This window comes from Musa acuminata, chromosome BXJ3-6 (genome assembly GCF_036884655.1).
Source record: "Musa acuminata AAA Group cultivar baxijiao chromosome BXJ3-6, Cavendish_Baxijiao_AAA, whole genome shotgun sequence".
In the NCBI taxonomy this organism is placed as follows: Eukaryota; Viridiplantae; Streptophyta; class Magnoliopsida; order Zingiberales; family Musaceae; genus Musa; species Musa acuminata.
In genome coordinates, this window is record NC_088354.1 from 3,745,042 (window position 1) to 3,765,847 (window position 20,806).

The 20,806-nt window shown below is 40.9% G+C and overlaps 2 protein-coding genes across 7 annotated transcripts; both read right to left on the reverse strand.

Annotated features, from left to right (window-relative positions):
* Positions 1-1,568: 1,568 nt before the first annotated feature.
* Positions 1,569-10,069, reverse strand: LOC103986874 (uncharacterized). Of its 4 annotated transcripts, none has more exons than XM_009405000.3 (4): positions 9,482-10,069; positions 7,050-7,418; positions 2,338-6,935; positions 1,569-2,260 (listed from the first exon to the last, which is right to left on the reverse strand). In XM_009405000.3, the coding sequence occupies exons 1-3, from the start codon at positions 9,662-9,664 to the stop codon at positions 2,379-2,381; spliced, it is 5,109 nt and encodes a 1,702-aa protein (XP_009403275.2). In that variant the 5' UTR covers positions 9,665-10,069; the 3' UTR covers positions 1,569-2,260; positions 2,338-2,378. The 4 variants fall into 4 exon arrangements, with proteins under 4 accessions (XP_009403275.2, XP_009403274.2, XP_009403273.2 ...); XM_009404999.3 differs by having other exon boundaries at positions 1,569-2,247; positions 9,482-10,068; XM_009404998.3 differs by having other exon boundaries at positions 1,569-6,935; positions 9,482-10,068.
* Positions 10,070-12,649: 2,580 nt separating this feature from the next.
* LOC135641538 (uncharacterized) lies at positions 12,650-20,614 on the reverse strand. Of its 3 annotated transcripts, none has more exons than XM_065156939.1 (5): positions 19,112-20,614; positions 15,399-18,322; positions 15,030-15,207; positions 13,057-14,913; positions 12,650-12,942 (listed from the first exon to the last, which is right to left on the reverse strand). In XM_065156939.1, exon 1 carries the CDS (start codon positions 20,558-20,560, stop codon positions 19,535-19,537), a length of 1,026 nt encoding a protein of 341 aa, XP_065013011.1. In that variant the 5' UTR covers positions 20,561-20,614; the 3' UTR covers positions 12,650-12,942; positions 13,057-14,913; positions 15,030-15,207; positions 15,399-18,322; positions 19,112-19,534. The 3 variants fall into 3 exon arrangements, with proteins under 3 accessions (XP_065013011.1, XP_065013009.1, XP_065013008.1); XM_065156937.1 differs by having other exon boundaries at positions 19,056-20,614; XM_065156936.1 differs by having other exon boundaries at positions 19,013-20,614.
* Positions 20,615-20,806: the final 192 nt, after the last annotated feature.

Below are 20,806 nucleotides of genomic sequence, written 5' to 3' on the forward strand. Positions count from 1 at the left end.
GATAAAAGTGTCGCTTGCCAATTGTATCGATGTAGATGTATGACGACTTTCACCTCTCATCATCGCTTTCCTTATCTACAATAGTCACAAATAACTCCCAATGACATCGTCATCTATCATCACCGTTGTCCGTCACTACCAATTAAAATATTAATATTATTTTTTTATTTTTTATTTTTATATTTCTATTGGTAAAATCGATAATGTTAGGATAAATGGATATAGATGTTTTACTCTCATAACTATAAGAATATTAATATAATTTTTTAAGATGTATGGACCGAAATACTAAACGTAGCTAACTATATGAGATAATATATATAATTAGCTCCATAGACTCCTGTATATCTAACCATCACCCTCATCCGAGGATATTATTAATAATATTGATAATAATTTTTTTTTTACGGTGTTGGAGTCACAAAAATAATCTCTTTAAATATTTAAAACTCTTTGTGCACTTGCTGTATCAAGACAAAAAAAAAAAAAAATTGCCTCGAGACTCGGACATATGACCAGATCAGACTGTGTGCGACCTATAGTAGGGATAACACTAAGCGATGAGTTCAATCAATCCATATTTCTTTCTTTCTCTAATTCATATCGTGCTCTTCAAGCACTTGTCAACCTGCCAGTTTCTTATCATCCACTTAAATGTCTCCTCACTGTTCCATGATCAACTTAGTGTTTGCAGTATCAAGACAAGAAATCCTTATCGTCACTTGAAGACATGCTCATCCTCTTCCACCTCATATAAGCTTTTGGTGGCATGCAACGATGATCCCCTCCTCCCGTTTGACGTTCTGCAACGACCACCGTGATGCCCCAAAGGAAGGAGGAGTTCCTCCGAAACAAGGTTTTACGGTACAAATCTACGTCTCCAATATGATATGAACCGCAACAGAAGGTGTCCGTCCTCTCTTTCCCTATCTTCTTCGTGTGGTGGTCCGAACCCGTGTCATCTGACTTGATGGCAAAAGGGAAAGGACATGATCGTCACGGGCACCACGTCCTTTCTCGGGCGATGTCATTGCCTCGGTGTCATCGGTGGGTCGCGTGAACAAAGCAAAGCCGGGAGTGGAGTCAGATGCTGCCCGTGCATGCACGCGAGAGCGAAGGAAGGACACCAATCTCTCTCTCTCTCTCTCTCTCTCATGGAAATCTCTGCCCGTCGCCTTCACGTGCATCGACAAAAGACAGTTGGATTTGTGTAGTTGATTTCTCCTCACTCCGAAAGATCCTACAAGACAAAATGTACGCACGCGTACAATCAGGTAATTGCTGTATCCGTGCGGCTCGCATGTGATGTGAACTCGGAAGCGATCTGATTGATAGAAGCCAATGGCTTCTCTGACAGCTTTGAAGCTTTGTGCCAATTGGTCCTCACAGTTACAGGGTGTTCGTTCACTTTTGCCTCTTTGTTTAATGAGGCTCGCTCTGTTGTTGAGAAAGATGTGCTATCATCGAACTGCTCATCAGATAAATCAATCAACATTTGCTTAGACCACACGCTTGTAAAAGAGTTGATGGGCACATCACCAACATGAGAACACACCAACAAAAAAACATGGCACCAAAACGCTTGTAAGCAGCAGGCATTACAACACTGGAAAACTACACAGGAGGAGAGTAGCCTTTTTTTTTTTGGTTAGGAACAAAGAAAGAAACATGCTCTGGCTTCACAACTCGGGCCATCGCAGTAGTTGGTTGCCAATTGATCCATCTGAGTTTCGTGGGGCGAAACTCTTTTAACACAGGAATTATATGATTGCACAGCTCAATGCTAATGTGTTTGGCATTCAACACAGGAAAGATGGAAGTACCCTGACATGCAAACTATGTTATCGATGACTGTAGCAGTACTCAGCCTTGAGCTGTAGGAATCAACGGCCGCAGACCCATCGAGCGAAGAAAAGGACCTGATTGCAGTGGCTCCTGTGGAAGATGTGGTAAATAAGAAAGACTTGACAAGGCAATGTCGCCATCCTCCGACGGATATCTGATATCGATATCCTCAAGAAACATGCTTGAACGTGCTAAAGAAATGCTAACCAAAGCAACCGCTGAATCCATGAAAATCTGTTTCAGAGAGGCATCACGTGTCTCAACATTACATGAAATAGAGCAAGTTTCGGCATTCCTCAAAGACTTTCCCCTCATCCTTAGGAAACAGGATGCATGTGGGCTCGCGTTGTTTAACTTAGCATGATGCGAAGGCAATATAAAGGATTCCAAGAACACCTGTGCCTGTGAAACAAAGCTGAAAATCTGATATAATCTAGAACATAGCACGTGTCATGAACATACGCACTTCGCATAATAAAGATGATAGCTCACCGCAATCAGATGCTACTAACGAATTGTTGTTCCTGATCCCTTTACTGCCACGAGAGTTGCTTGTAGGCAGATCTGTCGGCATCCCAACCTCCTTCAGGCTCCTTCCTCTTCAAACCCCCACCTGGCACTGTATACATTCTCACCTGCTCCTCCGTGAAAGCCTGGGAGGTTGTCACCAAGAGTTGTCTCGATGCCCAGGAACTTCCATCTATATCTGCATTTCCTGGACCTGCATTGAGATCCAGACTTGGTGTGATCCATTTCCGAGTGTTGTCAGATCCGCCACTAGTACTACCCTCTGGAAAGCTCATCGTGTAAGGCCTTCGATAATTGGATAAAACAGTACCAGCAGGTCCAACAAGTGGTGATGGAATCGCAGGGAAACTTGAACCAGCACCAGATGATGAATCGACAAAGGTTGTCGGTGCACCTGAAAATGAAGTTGATGCAAGAGGAAAATTGGACCCATAAGTAAAGCCAGCATAAGGAAATGCTGCAGCAGGAGTAAATGCCATGGCTGGAGATGATGAAAGCACTGCTCCCCTGTGAACATCACCCCCGAAGGGGCCACTAGCAGTAATCGGCCCCAAAATTCTTTGGGTTCCTGGAGCTGCAACAATTGGATAAGGCTGCTCTCTGTTGGTCAAGGATGGTATAGCAACAGCAGGATAAGAACTACCAGGGGGAAACCATGATGATACACTTCCTAACTCAGCAGCGTTGGTTCTGATGCTGGAAACTGGAAATAAGAAGGGCATACTGCTAATGTTTTTTATATTTTGGCTCCTGGTTATAGATTCAGCGGAAACTTCATCAGGGATGGGTCCATTATTCAAATCAAAGTCCCTTAACATATTGGCCTCCCTACTAGGCAATACTGTTAATGCTGGTCCTACAGTCAAAAGTGGCACCTCCAGTCTATGGGAGCTGCTTGCTAAGAACTGGCCATTTTCTGTACCTTCATCAGTTCTATTTAGATCAAGATCAAGTCCTCCAGAAATCTGTGGGGGTACATCAAGATTGCTTTCTGTCCCCAGCTCAAAGCCTGTGGTCTTAGAAAAGCTCTGCATGGTCATGTCTTCAAGAACTCCCTCATCGGGTTCATTCAGATCAAAATTGAGTGGAGCACGACACTCTTTCCCAGCAGAGTCAGATGGTGGCATGTCAGGACTACTTGGTGGCATCTCCAGAACTTTTCGTGGTTCCGCTGGCCGAAAAGCACTAGTAGCAGCTGAACCCTTCCATCCAGGCTCATCCTTGCTCTTAAGCAAGTTTTCAGGTGGAACAAAAGCCCCTTTTGCTGGTGCAGCTACTGTTATTGGAGCAGGTGAGACATTTGACATTGGATTTGCAAAAGGAGACAGGCAGGGCAAATCAATTGCCGTGGAGCAGAATGTTGCAACTGAAACAGCAGTCTCACCATTGTTTCCATCATCTCCAGGGATGCCTTCATTCAAATCAAAGTCAAGCTTACTGGCAACATCTGAATCAGCAATAACAGCCAATAAAGAGGCCTCTAAAGATGACGCAAGATCCTCCCTCCCATCTCCAACAATCCCAGATAATCTACAACCAGCAGGCTTTGATTGATTCTCAGTATCTTGGTTCATACAACACAATGGTGTTTCTTGACTGGCTAATCCCATTGATAACCTAGAACCAGCAGCCTCTGATTGATAACCAGTATCTTGGTTCGTACAACTCGATGGTGGTTCTTGACTGGTTGATCCCACTGGAGAAGTTTCATGAGCCTCCGTTACTTTCAAATCTTCAACCCCAGCAGTGTCGGAGGCAGTTGCTGGTCTAGCTGATTCATCAAGGTTACTTGGATTGAGGCTGTTATCTACCTGTTTATCATTTGACTCCAAGTGACTTCCCCCTATGTTACCAGGCACACAAGTCCTGGATTCATCAGCATTTTCAGGACACGGCACATCATGAGATGACATAACAGCATCACCACTTCTATCATCTGTTATCAGAAGTTGCTGCTGGTCAGATGAGGTTACAACCTCGGTTGTTTCTTTTCCGGTAGTACATATTTGAGACTCCTCAACAACAAGCTTTTCTGTATTAATCCCTGAAGAAGAAAGGTCAAAATCACATCCATTTTTGCAAGCAATTTCAGAGTTACATGGATTGCCATCTCCAATCGTTTGATAAGCACATTCAACATGCATGCTTCCATCTGCTGATAAGCCTCTTTCTTTAAGCTTGCAATCTGTATGACAGTCTAGAACCTTCTCATCTGTTAACCGTTGTTCCTCAAGCTGAAACGCTCTATCATTGTCCTGCTTCTCCCTTTTAACTGGTTTGGACATGGAAAAATGCCGATCTCTTTCTCCCTCAAGTTTCAGCTCAGATGTAGCATAATAGTCTTCAGTTTTAGGACTCAGAGCAGCAAAAGATTTCTCCGCATGACCGCTTATCAATTTGTTATCCTGCAAGGGGACAGCAATTCCATTGTCTCCAGAAAAGTTTGCACCATCCTGATATGAGGCATCCTTAGTTAAGATAGAAGCAACACTGTTCTCTTGCTTATTGGAATCGGCAACGACAACTTCATCTGACTCAAAATGGCTCTGGGCTGCATCATCACTTGGCAACCTTGGCTTGGCCTCCGTAGACGGATCCTCTGTCACAGGCGAAGTTCCAGGAGAGCTGGTAGGAGAAATTAAGTCAGACGTGGTCATTTCTCCAGCTGCCACACTAGCAAGTAGATTCATCCCAATATCATCATCAACAACCAAAGGAGTATTTGCTTCAGAGTATTTGACACAGCTTTCGATCAAGGCATTTATAGAACTAAAAGATCCCCTTGTCCTGGGTTCAGTCAAGAAGACCCCCCTGTCATTTCCAGATGATGAACATGCAGCTATTGGAGCCTCTGCAGCCTTCCCGGTATCTTCAGTAGTCCCAACATGCTCTTCATCAACAGCAGGTGATATAAAACCTCCAGCTCCTACTGCCAGTTCTTTGACATCATTGCTCTGCCAAGACTCTGTATTAGCATCTGTAGCAGTATTAGGACAAACATCACCCTTTACTTTTGTTCTACGATCATTGTACTCATGCTTGTCTGAGACCCCAGGAGATGATGCTCTGCTGCCTGAAATTGATGGATCTTCAAAAGAACCTCCACTTGCACTTTGTGCAGGGCTTTGAGCAGGATTCGGAAGCCTAAGAATGAGTCTCTGATTATTTCCACTATCTACAGCAGGCGTATCAATTGGTTTATCACATGTCAATCCTGATAGTGATGATTTTTCCAAAGTTGTAGTCTTATTGAGGGAACCAGATTTACCCAGATTAGTTTCCTTCTGAACTCCAGAACTACTGGTTCCCGAGGCCCCATTGCTAGATCTTCGGTGACGAGATGAGCCGACAGCCTTGGCAGCATTTATTGACCCAGCACTTGAATTCCTTGTGTCTTCCTTCAACGAAGTACCAACTTTTGCCCGATCAGTAGAACAAGTCTGGCTATTGTTCTGAGCTTGACTTAAACTACTGCTCTTCTCTTCTTTGCCTGCTGTTGGTGGCATCTCTGCACTCCCAATGTTAGCGGCTGCTTTGAAAAGTGGGTCCTTCAAGACAACTGCAGTAGATGTTGTCAGAGTTGATCCCTTTTTCAAAGACCCTTGTGTCACTGAAGATGACTTCACAACAGCATCTGATGTTCCAGGCTTACCAGGCATAATTTTACATGATGCAGTCTGAGTTGCAGGGCTCTTCACACCCACCTCAGTCGATCCAGCACGTCTATTTCCCGCATTAGAAATATCAGAAGATCCTGGCTTTACTTGCCAAACAGGTTGGCTCGGCGCAACAGATTTTGCATCATCGGTCTTTGTGATTTCGGCATCAACCCGTTTCTTCCAAATGTCAATAAGGCTCCTGGCTTTCTTCTGGATCTCTGAGTTTTTATGGTTCCGTAAATTATTCACAGATTTACCAATGTTACAAGTCTGTAGAGCATTAAGGTTCACAGGTAGTTTAGCGAGTGCACGAAGAAGAGCCAAGAGTAATTCCTCAACAGCTTTATCACTTTCTTTGGGACTACTACCATCACCAGCCTTAGGTTTGCGCACCTCCTGAAGCCAATCATCCAGAATCGGCACACCCCTAAGCTGCACAAACCTGCCAAGGCAATCATATCGATCAGTGGCTGCAATCACATCTGCAACCAGCACCCTACCAGCAACATCTATTTTCTTCTCAGTTCTATCAAGTTGCATCAGGTTCAACAATTTCTCAACCCCCTCAGTGGTTACAAGTCCACCTTTTTCTGTTATTTTGACTATTTCTGCTTTTATCATGTTCTCACATTTAAAGCTAGCAGAATCACCATCATCTGGTTTAGGAAAAGAACGCTCTCTCTTGATATGCTCAGTGCCCTGATCACTCCTATCCTTTCTTTTCCCCTTGGTCTGAGACGGGAGAGAAAAGCCGGTATTATGTACACTGTCTGAAACAGATTTTAGCTGTTGTGTGCTTGTCGGACTATTATGTGATTTAGGTGAACGCTCACCGGATTGAATTGTTGCATGCATTTCTAGTCGAGTTTTGTCCAAAAGCTGATTTACTTCATCCTGTCGTTCCTACAGAGAACAAGTAAACCATAAAATGTAACAAATGATTAACCTCGGCTAAACACCAAAAGAAAGCAGTTTATGCCACATAGAGCCAGACCATTATGACAGCACAAAACTCACATTGATATAATCTTGATCAGTTAACCACCACAAACACTTGTTAGTAATGTCATATACTCGTCTGCAAACAAATGAAGATATCCCAGCTGGAAGCTCAACACCCTTTCGTAGAAACGCAACTTTACATGGGTGAAGCAATGAAGCTGCGGGTATCACATCCTTGTGAAATGAATAAAAAATTTCATTTGGAGCAGCTTCAAGTAATACATCTTTAGCAAGCTTAACATCAGCAGGTCGGTAAAGCCAATTAACACATAACTTTAGGTAATCCTCTTTGCCTTTTGTAAACCAACGAATTATTCCAATGAAAGGTGGTGCATTGCCAGCTTGAAAAAGAGCACAATCACCAACTCGAATTTTACGCCCATCCTAAAGTGCAGAAAATTAACAGGCCATTCCAGATGAAAAAAAGAAAGTAAGATGGTTCCCATAGGGACAAAAGAATAGACAGAATAGAGTAATTACAAAAAACAACTACTAAGATACCCCACACAAAAGAAATAGATACTGTCTAACACAAATATTTTTTTAACTGTGACAACTAAGACAGCATGAAGAACAATGTTTTCATTCACCTCATAAGCAAGCGGCTATTAATACATCAAAGTACGGTACTCATATGCAACTTCCACCTATACTAACAAAATGTGATCTAACTTTATTAATGCGAATCATAAAACATTAATATAAAAAATAAGGTCAAGATAAGAATATAATATATTGAAACAGGTTAGTTTACATTTTTATAATTATTTTAAATGAAAAGAAAATTAACATAATAGAAAGATGCAGATCATGTACCAATGTTAGAATGTTCCCTCTGATGTTAACAATCATTAAGTTTAAGTAATCAAAGATATTTCAGATAATACCAGAAGAAGAATGCCATGCAAATAATTTAACTCTAGTTATGCAAATAATTTCCCTCAGTTATTGTTCTAGCACAAAAAATTCTGTTGAAGATCATGCCAAAAGCAAAGATAAAGAAAAATAATTCATACCATAATAATGCAACCCTTGTGCTTACAACTATAACTTAAAAGTTCATAAAAACATTGACCACAGAAAAAGATGCTGATGCACGACCAGGTATCTCGGGGTTCTGCACAAAGAGAACAACAGCAGCACAACAACCAGAAGTACAACAAGAATGATTGTCAAAAGTACGGCAAGCATGGTTGTCAAAATACGGCAAGAACAGCTACCAATGCAAAAGAGATTATTAGCAGACCAATTTCAGATGTAAGAATATAGAATTGTATCAAGAAGCTATATTCTTGTAAAGTTTTAGTTACCTAGTATAAACGCAAAGATGTGCATTGATAAAGGAATTAATGAAGGGCCTATAAACAATTACAAGTCGTATTTTCCAAATGAATCAGGATAATCTAAAACTACAATTCAACTCCTGTGGCTCACATGAAGCTGATACTGAAGAAGCTAATTGTAAGAAACCAAGTTAGCACAACCCCAAACTGGATGAATAATTCATAGAGCAAAATAAGTTGTGGAACCTAGAAATTTCACCCGCGATCTTTGTTCCATCAATGAACTCAACTTAATAACTGAAAAAGGATATAATTCATCGGCAACCAACTTCCACATGACATGAACAACGCAAAGAATATTTCCAAAACCTACACCTACCAAACATTAAATAAAAAAGCTGTTAGTGAAATTTTAGTAGTAACTAAAAGGTTGAATCCTCCTAGAATTAACACGAGACTGGAAGGTATCTACATGAAGTATAGGCAAATAAGTCACAAAACAATAACCATAAAGACCAAGAACTATGTGTGTATCATCAGAACTATGAGAAATCATGTTTCAAATGTGTTTCCAACACCAAAATCCAGACATCTATTATTGAAACAATAATCTCAACACTTATTACGTTCACATAACTTTATCATACTTTTTACCAACAAGTTTGAGTTTCATATTGAGCATCAAGTTCCAAAAGAAGCCACCTGGCGTAACATGCTTATTAGGCACGGCCATCTGTGCCCGAGAATTGTCCTTGACCAGAAAAACATCCTTAATGTCGATGTCATAACACATAAAAGCATACAAATACTAGAACTCCTTTTGAAGAAAAATAGTTGCTTGATTAGCAGTTCTCTTGGTAAAAAATCATGAGCTCCTTGTATGAATTACATGGAAAAAAGAAGGCCACAAAACTTAAAACAACTAACAAAAATGAAGTATACCGCTTCAAAACCAAAACAAAATAACGGATAATCACAGGAAAAAGACAAAAAAAAATCAACAAAGCCCGCACAGAAACTACATAATTGAGACAATACAATTAAAAACATCATAAATCCAAAAACAATATCACTAAATAACTAAATCCTCTTAATCAATCGTAGGCCAAAATTTCCCCTAATGCACCATACAAAAGACGGATGAAACCCATAAAAAGAAGGCACCTTTAGGAACGAATCGCGTGAGGACAGAGGGGAATCCGACTCCGAGGAGGCGTTGTCCGGCTGAGCTAGAGTAGGAGGAGGAGGAGGATGAGCTGCTGACGATGCTGATAGAGCTGTACCGGGCGCAGGGACCGGCCACATGTGCGGCCGCCGTTTCCTCTCCTCACCTTCCCGCCCATGCATAGCCTTTCATCCTCCCCTGTTGTGTTGTCTCCGACCCCTCCGCCTCGAACCATCAAATCCCCCTCCACCCCGACCCGTCTATATTCTCACCACCGCCGTTTACGAAACGACAAAAGAGAACCACCAAACCAAAATTGTTACATCACAAAACCCCCCACACCCTGCCGGTCTTTAGATCCGCCTTCTCCTCGCCCATCCGCAGGATGAATCCCCCAATCAGCACGCCAGGGCAAACCCTAATTGTTCCGGCTCGACAACCACGCCGAACGATCGATCGATCGATCAATCGCCCCAAGAACACGAACAGTTCCCAGGATTGGGAGATGAAAGGGATTTGGAGAGCGATTTTGGTCGAGGGTTCCCCGATCTGATGAGAGAGAGAGAGAGAGAGGACGGGTGTACTTTGGGTAACGGGAGAGGAAAAAGATAGGGGTTGGTGCCGTTTAGTTGATGCCCGAGAACGGAGCTAACGTGCGCAAGTCACGGCTTGAGCTAACCTGCGCGCCGGGTAAACGGGTCGGGTTTGTTTTATCAAGACGTGGTGATGATTAAAGCGCTAAGTACGTAATTAAGAGGTGTTTTGATTCCCGTTATAAGCATCTAATACACATATTATATGATACTCACATAATTAGGTCTCATGAATTACCTGCAGAATTAAAACTAATATCCGATTCGATAAGTCTATTGGATCCATATTTTATGTCGGATTTGGTTCATTTTTTCTTTTATTTTTGTTTTTATTTGTGACTATTATAATAGTTGATGGCATCCATTATAATATTTTTTTCATTGCTTTAAACATTACAAAGTGATCGCTGTTATTCAATATTGCAATCGATAGATACATAATAAGAATAAAAATCATTGGCTGATTTAATAAGGATAAATAATTTACAATTATAATTCTTCTTCATACAAAACACTACTTAATACTGATAGATGTATTCAGATACACAACTTCTTGATGATGAATCATTTCATTATGTTGTCATTTCAATTTGTTGCCTCTTTCCTATGAAAGATTTTTTTTTAAGAAATTTTTAAAAGATTCAAGACAATACTTAAGTTTATTTTTGTTCACTTATTTCATTCTTGACCGAAAAAAATATATGATGGTACAAAAGACTAATATTATCTTACGTAGTTAGTAATTATCTTTAGTATCTCGTGGACTTTAAAAAGTTACATTATCATCTCTATAATTATAAAACTGAAACATCTAGATTCATTTATTTTAAAGATAAAAATATAATTTTAATATTTTAATCGGTGATGATAGTGGCGTTGTTGAGAATCGCAAATTATTGTTGTAGATGATGAGAGAGGTGGTGAGAAGAGAGGGCTACTCGACATCGACATAGATATAGAGTGACATTAACGTCGTCCGTTGTTAAAATTATCTTTTTGTTATTTTATTTTTCATATTTTTATTAGTAAAGTCGAGAACGTTAATTTAAATAGATCTAGGATCGGGATCTTAAAATAACTAACTACAAGAGTTAATATGTTATTAATAAAAAGAAAAGGTAAGATGGGTAGAAAGAAAGAAAAGAAATCTCTGATGTGCTTATCCTGGCACAAATAACAGTCAGATCTGAAGAACTAGCTTAGCTCATTCATGTCATCCTTTGGTCACCCCTGCACAAGACACCAGCTGGTATTTTTCCATTAACCATTTGAGTTTCGTATAATTTTCGGCGTTGCCAGCAAGATTTTTGTTTGGATTCACGAAGTGACTACTGATCTTCCAAGAAGCAGCCCAAGGTCTGGAATTGTCCATCAAATCCTCCTAAGAAAGACATTTAGCTCGATGGAAGAAGTGATTGAAGAGGAAGACAGGTTCGTGGCTTTGATGGTTGTTACACAGTCTATTTTAGGGACCATTTAATATCGAAATCAGTCCATTTTTTATCCTGTTTCCAATTCTGTGATGTTGATCATGACATTGCAAGCTTCTTTGTCTGAAAGTGATTGCTGTAAATCACTTCTCTTCCTCTGGAGATCCACAGGCTCTTATCTTCGCTGATAGGATTCTGGGCCACAAGTTGGCATGGAGAAGGAACAAAATAGCAGAGGAGGCAGATGAGCTACACTGCAGTCTGTCACTGTCAAGGATCTGCTCATGCATTTGACACCTAATTATGTAGGAGTACCAGTTTCAGCAGATGCATGAGGATGTGCTCTTGAAAGCAGCTCAAAAAACTTCTTGGATTCATTGTGGTCAGTAGAGTTTCTGCAGATTCTTTGATGAAGATCTTAGTCTGATGTTGAGGAACACATTTACAGTTCTTAGCCAGTCATTAGGCTTTTGCTGCATTACTGACAGATAAATTGTCAGTTTACATATGTTTCAGGAAAACAATAATGGATGGAGAAAACTAAGAAACAAGAAATTGGAGTTCAAAAGAATATGACAAATTGGATTAGTCAACATCACCATTCTCATCATCACACAGCATGAAACTCAAGAGGACAATGTCTCGATCATAATTCATTGAGCTGACCTAACAAGGGTGAAGTCAAATTCTACCAAATTGAGTAGAAACATATCAAGTCAACCTGATTGATAAACGACTATGCCGTTCATGTAGGTTTCTTCCATCCAACAAGAGTGCATGACAACTTGTAACATCATCAACTTGTTCTACCCTTCCCTGAAGATGTTCGTTCCAGAAGTCAAGTTGCTGATTATGTATGAATTGTCACTCACATCCTTCCATCACTAAAATCCTTGCTGTAATCTCACACCTTCATTTTGGAGGACACAATGTCAGTGACTGTTATTTCAGCTGAGCAGTTCCTTCTGACCTTTTGAGGATGAAGACAAAGGCTACTGCTGAGGATGAAGAACTCCCTGTGGTGAAGAAGAGTGAAGAAGAAATCACATCTGCTTGTGGAATCTATTCACAAGGTTGACAAGTTAATCTACATCTTGTTTCTTTCAGTTTTTGGCATGTTCATATATGAGATGTGGTTGGAAAATGATGCAGAGAAGAAACTTGTTTATCCATTAGAACAGTGCATGTTATTCTTGTCTGCAGTCCAACCATCCAATTATATCATCAAAATTACACACATAAATTGCTGAAATTAGTCTTTTTACCCATCAAAGCATCCAGTTTGGATAACACATTAATCAAAATATCAATTCATTCTATTGTTTTTGATATTCAAGAATCCTTCTTCTGCAATTGGACCTTTGTGGTGGCAGCTGCAAGCCAGTAATAATGGAGCTACTCGCAGAGATGAATGCATTATGGAGTCCCCAGTCATGCCTGTCTCAGCCAAAGGAATTTGGAAAAAGAGGTGAGGAGAGAAAGAAGACTGCAGATAGGCATTGCTACTCTCAAAAAATGAAGGCCATAAGGGACCATCACAAAGAACCATACCTGAAACTTGGCACAGGCTGTGTTTGTGTTGCATTTAAACCAGCAAAGCAGATCAACAAGGAAAGCATTTTCCTACTGACACTGCAAGTCTGTCCATTTCCTTTGTGTTGGTGTCTTGTAGCAGTTCTTCTCATGCTCACAATCTCTCTACCTTCTTTGCTACTGTCCCTCTGTCTGAACAACATTGTAGACCAAAATAAACTACTAAATCTTCTGTAACTTTGCTTAGAAACAGCACACAAACATAATAATTCATCCATGTCCTATAATGGGACAAGGTTCATTCTAATTAATCCAATAATACATAGAAGTCACAACTATGGATGATGAGATATCTTGAAGAGCCATGTTACTATTTTTCAGAAACAATATGTAGATTAAGATCTTGCACATGAGATGAAAACATATCATGGATTATCTTGACTCAATGGTTTTAGAATAAAACAAAGATGTGAATCCAATCCAAGTGGACTTAAGCATGATATGGATTCTATTCTCTCAAGAACATAATTATGACAAAAGGGTGTTTGAAAAGAGAACCCACATGCTCTAGTTAAACAAAACAACTACAACATGCTTAGGAACTTTGTGGAAGAGAGGCATATTTAGGTCATCAACTCATGTTGGCTTTTCGTTGGAACAAAGAGTGGGCATGAGGTTGGACTGTGTGATTACTCCAACACTTCACATGCCCTCCGATTAATTTGATGGCCATGTGGATTGTGGACCAAATGAAGAGACCTCAAAACTGGGAAGGATTGTTTCCAAGGAAGAGAAACTTAGACAAATTATAACTTACAGTATTCATCAGTCCAACAAGCTAACACTTAAAACATCATACTTAATTCAACAATGCAGATAATGTAAAATGAACATGGAGCTGAAGTAACCTCCCTGAGCTAAGGTTTCTTGTGGACTCTCTGAAACGAGAAGCATGTCCTGAAGCAACACTGATGGTGAGGAGCAACAACGAGCACATACATACTGCTTCCTGATGCCCAAAGGCAACACCAAAGAAATATGAACAAAGAAGACGATCTCTATTTAGGTAACAGTGGACCATGAATATGATCACAGTAAGGGCACAGCTTTTGACACTCCATAACACCCCAAGTTCCATCCCATGAGCTGGTGAGTAGAAAAAGAGCAACGAGGTTGTCTTTATTGGTGATTCAGTGTCTTATCCTCTTCCTTGTAATGTGACTTCTCCAGCCCACAAACACCCATGACAAGAAGAATCTCACGCCCTTGTCCGCTGCTGCTGCAAGCAGTAGATGATAACTCCCTCATCCCGCTGCAAGTGAGACGTCATGCCACCAACCATGTGTGCTTCCCTTGCCTCAGCATTCTCTCTCTAGCTCTGCATTACATTCCGTCAATGACACACACTACCATATATCCAAGTGTTCTGAGACTTCAACCTAACGGAAGCTGCAGCTTCTCCATTCCTGCATTGACAGAGAGGGAGGAGGATGGGGAACTGCCAAGCATCAGAGGAAGTGGTGATCCAGCACCCTGGAGGGAGGGTGGAGCGGCTTTACTGGCAGACGAGCACCGCAGAGGTCATGAAGAACAACCCGGGCTACCACGTTGCCCTCATCACGCTCTGTGTCGCAGCGGAGCAGCAGGAATTGCTCATGCTCGGCCAAGTGTATTGGCTCATCACCTCCCAAAGTTCTGATCTGTTGATTCCACAATGAAATTTGCGATCCTTGCTTGTTTAGCTTTCAAATGTATTCTAACAGTGAAAGTCTGCTGATCCTTTCTTGGTCAGAGGTCATGGTGGCTCTGAGGGCAAAGAAGTATGAGAAGCTAAAGAAGAGGCAGGATGAACTGATCAGAAAACAGTAATAAGACCTGCAGCATATATCAAACAATCAGGTAGATCTATTGTGTAAGAATTGCTGTAGGACTTGTAAGAATGAATTGGGCCAATAGAATAAAATGCATCAGAAGAGTTGAGAAATTAATACCGTCAGCTGTTTGAGGGCGTTCTCAATGGTTTTTCTATTCTTTAGGTGATGCAGGTAAAATAGCAGGACAGGGATCAGCTAAGGAGCGGCACGCAGATGGCAGCGAAAGCCCGACACTGGCATCCTTCTCTGGAGAGCATCTCAGAAGTTGGAAGCTAAATCTTTTGAACATCTTGTGCTGTTCTCAAGACAAAAAAAAGATCAGATTTCCAGCATGAGATGATCTACCCATCTCATGGAAGAGAATATCATTGTGAAGATAAAGCTACAGTCCATGATGTGATCAGCAAAGTTCAGAAAAATTGAGGCACATCATAACATCATGATCTAGAACTTGCAAAAGATGTAATTAATGATACTGGGCATTACCTTTACTTGCAAAGTTTCTCCTCTTTCATTGCAAGCAACATATCATAGAAAGGCTCCACCAACAGTGTCCCAGGGACTCCATACGCCTTGTCTGTAGAGCACCGAAAGATGCTGCTAAGGCTTTTGATGCTTTGGTAGATTTGCTCTCTATAGAAAAGCCTACTACACAGTCATGTACATATCAGAGATTTAAGTATAGACAAGCATGAACAAGAAGCATTTGAATCTCAAGTGCATCAAATCCTTTATTGGGTGATTTAAACTTGGTGTAAAATCCTCCTCATGTCCACTACTATAATCTCTCTCAAACAGTGGGAAGAAATTAGAAGTAATATAACGGTTGATTATTGTATTTACAGCAAATCCTAAAATTGGAATATTGAAATATGGATTTTGTGATCAAACCATGAAGCACTTCATGAAATCAACTATTTTTTCCTGCAGTGAATTTCATGGAAGTGCTAAGACCAATAGAAGATCCAAATTTATGATCTTTATACACTAACAATGTGCCATGTTATCAGATCCATTGATTTGATCCACACATCCCATTTTTAGTTAGCAATTCAAAGAAAAAAAAAAAAAATTCATGGCTAATCTGCCATGGTGCACAAGTATGGTCTATAATTTGAATCAGAACTTCTGAATCAATTTTGGCCCAAATATATGTGATTCCTTCATCAAGAGCCTGCTGAAATATGTCCTTGAGTGCCAAGGCTTCACATAGGAGAACAAATTTTAGGACTTTTCAAAGGACACCTTGCAAAGATGAGCACACCATCAACACTTCTTAGAATGCAGAACACTCTTATCACCTAAATTGATGTAAGAATAATCAAAATTCAGGTTATGCCAACTCAACCAAGTCTCAACAAACCCAAGTCTGCCTTTGGAGAGAATGGCCTTTAGAGTTCAACTGAGCTGGGAGATCCTTGGTCATACTGGAGATCCATACCATGTAGAGTTCACTGGTTCAATTCCCACAAAAACAGCTTCATTTCTGGCTTTCTACACAAATATTTGCAACAGAGGCTCAAGATCGTGGTGTTGGGCTTAGCAAAATCATCACCTTCATCGTGTCATTCACCATCAACACACACACACAACCAAATGAGGGAAGATAACTGACAACTGTCCTCTGAAGGACCAAATATATATGGAAGCAGTATATTTGAAGAGTGTGTTCAATATAATCATTAAAAAAGGTCACAAAGAAATACAAGATGTGGTTCCAGGATATTCTCATATCAGTTTCAATAAAAGCAATGCAAGAAGCAATCAGTAGCTTCAATAGATTTCTTGAGCTATATCTGTCAGACACATTGGTGTGGGCCTGACTGAAGGAAAGTATGCTTTGTAGATTGATTTTCATATGAAATGAACAAAAGAAAAGGATATCAAGGTATCAGAGTGAGCTAATACTTGGGTCTGACTTACAATCATCTAGTGAAACATAGAAGGAGAAATTGGTGCAAGTTCACAAAGAATTTGTACACTGTAGAGACCAAGTCCTCTTTGCGGTTGGTTTTGTCCATTTCAATCTCTCAAAGCAGTTAATGTCAGCTTGGCAGTTCCTGTTTATTTTCCTAAAAAACTGGAAAGTTGCTGAAGTCAATATCATATACCAGTCATACCTATCTATTCTAGACCATCAATTACACAGACAAGCATCCTATATTAGTCATTAGTTTACTTGTAAATCAACTATAGAACACAACAAAAGATCTCAACATTTCTAAGTCCATTAGTTTGCTTGTAACTTTGAAATAGTTTTCTATTTCACCCTTTATCCAAATTCTTGATTAGCTTGATACAATTTTCTGAATGCTTCACGTATTGCTTTATTACAAATCATTAAATAAATCCTACCAACTCTTCCTTATTAGTCTGTGTCCTTCAAGGAGCTGGCATCATGTTGATGGTCAGAAATACCGCACAAATCTTCAATGGACACTCTAGCATCAACCTTCTTTAACAATTTCATGGGGATGCTTTTATTTGTGTATCCAGTGTTGTGTGCATCGCAGATGATCCCAGATTGAAGGTACAGTCAATAATGACAATGATCGAGAGGACTTCTACACGAATGACTACTACAGGCTATCGGTAAAGCAACCATCAGTTTTGCTAATCATACCTTTCCACATTTACATAATAACAGAACAGAGGAAAAGAAGAATACGTTGGTAATGTGCTCATATGGTGGAATGGAGTCATGGACAACAACAAAAGGAAGGTATCTGCTTGGAATTGATGGGAATGAACTATAGTGGAACTTCCTACTTGATTTCTTTTCGTGTAGTCTATGCTAAGGACAGTATCCAAAATAGTAATATTGTTCCATGATAAAAAGACAAATCACAATATACATGTTTATGCTTCTCCCTTTGCAGGGCACCAAAAAATCTTCCAAGATTTGCCTCAATATACTTGCAGAGAGGCTGGTAGTAACAATTAGCCAATTTGATTATAAGGACAAGACATCAATCAACTAAGCCAATATTTTAATCTAGAACAGTTGAAGCATTCAAATTTATGGGAAAAGCACAAACAGTCACTGTAACTCAGGCAGTATTTCCAGCAATTAGTGTGTGTTTAGGAAAGGAAAAAAGCAACAAAGTTCTTCTGACATGAGAGAAGATGAACTGGTTGATTGAGGGATTCTTTGTGAGAAACATTGCTTTAACGAGAAGCTGAATTTTTCTGCAAAGATATTTCTGATATTCAATATAAAACTTAGCTTTCTTGTGAACAAATAGAGCAGAATAATTTCCACAATTTTCAACCAGACACATATTTTCCAACTTTGAGGATTATTTAGGGCAAAATTTCTCCATTAATCGAAGGTTCTATTCCTCCTTCCTCTGATGAAGTCGATTTGAATCTTCTACATCCTCTTATTGCATGTCAGCTTGAAAAAGTACCTGTTTCAAATGTCAGAGATTAATAAGCCAGTACTCTCTTAGTAAAAGCAAAAGTGAGATAGAGCTCTTTTATTGTACATCTAGTGTGAGTAATCAACATAAGCCAGGAAACAGTTGGCAAAAACTAGAGATCATAAACAAAAAAGGAAAGTTAGTGTCATTCTATACCAGAGGTCAGTGAATTGTAGAAAGTTTTTCATGGCAAGTGCATCCCTAAATACATGGCAGGCATTTTATCACTTTAACACATAGATACAAAATATGTTTAAACTATGATCACAGCTTTCAATGTACAATGAAATTAGCATTTTGACAAAATGGTCAACTTTATCATAATACATAAGATAAAGACATGATAACATTCCATATCCCATAAGTACCTGATATGCTAACAAGAAAGTATTACTACCAAGAATAGCATATGTGAAAAGAACAAGTTTTTTCCTTTCCTGCAATTGTTTAGTTCCATAGTACAATTGCCAATAACATGACCACTAAATTGTATTTTATTTTGATCCCTTTTTACATTTGTCTTATATGGGCCACACCCCATTTCTTAATCACTGACTGTTCATTGCCAAGAGATTATATGGACTGAAGCCAAAAACTAATTATGCAACAGCGGAATAAAGACAAGATACACATCATTTGGTTGATTTTCTCATATAGTTCAAGAAGAACCTAAGTGACCTGAAGAGAAAAAGGAAGTTTATGTGCAAAAGCTTGTAAGCACCAGTGAACACATTGCTGGCTGAAATCAACTCCTCCAATAGAATTAGATTATCAAACCTGCAGTTTTCTCCCCCCTTTACCACAAGATGGTAATCCGATGAACAGGTCAAGTTGCATCATTGAAACAAATTATCAACAAACTACATCCAGAGAAGTCCGCATTTGCATCCTACTCACAAATATGAAATCCGAACCTCCCCCCAGTCTTTCTGGAAGGATATATCTTTGCTAAAAAACTCAAGAATTGCATCTTTCTCCACAGCAATTAAGTTCCCACATTCTACATCAGTGTTTCTCTTTACAGATGGCAACCCGTTTCAGGATGATCCTTATTGCATCCTTACCCCATTTATCCAGTATTTCTGAATGATCTCTTTGTCGGAGAACTTGAGAAGTGCATATTCCTCGACAGAAATCAGTTCTCATACACTACATTAGTGCTTTTCTTGTATGAATGATAACCCCTCTCAAGATGATTTATTAATGTAGATCATTTGAATCTGAATTCAACTTCCACCAAGGTTTCTTATCCCTCTCTCCCACCAAGCCCAGGCACCCATCTTCCTCATCCCCAGCGTCACTGTCATCATCAAAAATATCACTTTCGCCTTCCTCTTCCTCTGGCATATGCCTCCACTCTAATTTCTTCAGTAAATCCCGATCTTTCCACCTGCCCACTGCACTGGCCGCCTCCTTCTTTGCCTTGCCCGAGACTACATCCTTCCATGACAGCGCTGAATCTGCGTACCTCTTCAATGCCCCGTCGCCCTCGTCCCCCACCACAACCGTCTTCAAACACCTCATCCTGGCCTCTCTCATCACTCCAAGAAACCCGGAATCGTCCGAGACCAACACCAAGCATCCAACCTTCCCCCGATCCATCGTCTCCACCATGTGCTCTCTCAGCGCCCGGTCGGCCGCCTCCGGTCGGTCATCGACAGTCCGGACCACAACCCCAGCCCGGCGGAGCTCGTCGGCGAGTCCGTACCCGACTTCGGGGGTCAACAGTTCCCTCGCGGCCTTCTTGTACTTCTCCATCTTCAGCGACAGCGCGGCCACGAGCCGGACCCTGCGGCCGCCGGTGGCCGAGTCGATGCGGCGGAGGCGCTTCTCCTGCTCGCGCTCGTGGATCTGCCTGAAGTGGTTGACGAGCTTGGCGTGGGCGAAGAAGCGGCGGCCGCAGACGCGGCAGAGGTAGGAGGGGACACGGGAGGGTTTCGCAGCCTCGAGGTGGTCGGCAGCACGGCGTTCGGCGCCAGCGGCACGGACGGGGGCAGGGAGGTGGCGAAAGGCGTGGTGGTTGGCGTAGGCGACGGAGAAGCGTAGGGGGCCGAAGGAGGCGGCGGCGAGGTGGAGGCGGACGGCAGCGTCGTAGGGCGGGATGGTGTTGGGCGGCTTGTTATCGAGGTCCCAGAACACGGCGACGGCCCGGGAGGAGGAAGCAGCGGTGGCGAGGGTCCGGTGACGGCGGACGAGACGGAGGAGGCGGCAGGGGGAGAACGCCATCCTTTCCTGTGCTCAATGCTTTTCGATCCGACCCACGAATCGGGACTCGGGTCCGGTCCATTTATAGATCCAGGTCGCGCCACCGACCACACATTTCGATTTAGCTACATAAGCTAAATACGCAAAAAAAAGAAAAGAAAAAGATTTTGGGATAAATAAAATAACGAAGAGCTATCAAAAAAATAATATTCTTAATTAAAATAAATATTCTATATTTATTTTAATTTCATAAACTCTTCGAATGTT

Excerpts from the sequence above, each read along its gene's own strand:
- LOC103986874 (XM_009405000.3), bottom strand. The coding sequence starts at position 9,664 with ATGCATGGGCGGGAAGGTGAGGAGAGGAAACGGCGGCCGCACATGTGG. Across the intron at positions 7,419-9,481 it reads CACGCGATTCGTTCCTAAAG|GATGGGCGTAAAATTCGAGT; the intron begins GTGCCTTCTTTT and ends TCTGCACTTTAG. Across the intron at positions 6,936-7,049 it reads CTGATCAAGATTATATCAAT|GAACGACAGGATGAAGTAAA; the intron begins GTGAGTTTTGTG and ends TGTTCTCTGTAG.
- LOC135641538 (XM_065156939.1), bottom strand. The coding sequence starts at position 20,560 with ATGGCGTTCTCCCCCTGCCGCCTCCTCCGTCTCGTCCGCCGTCACCGG.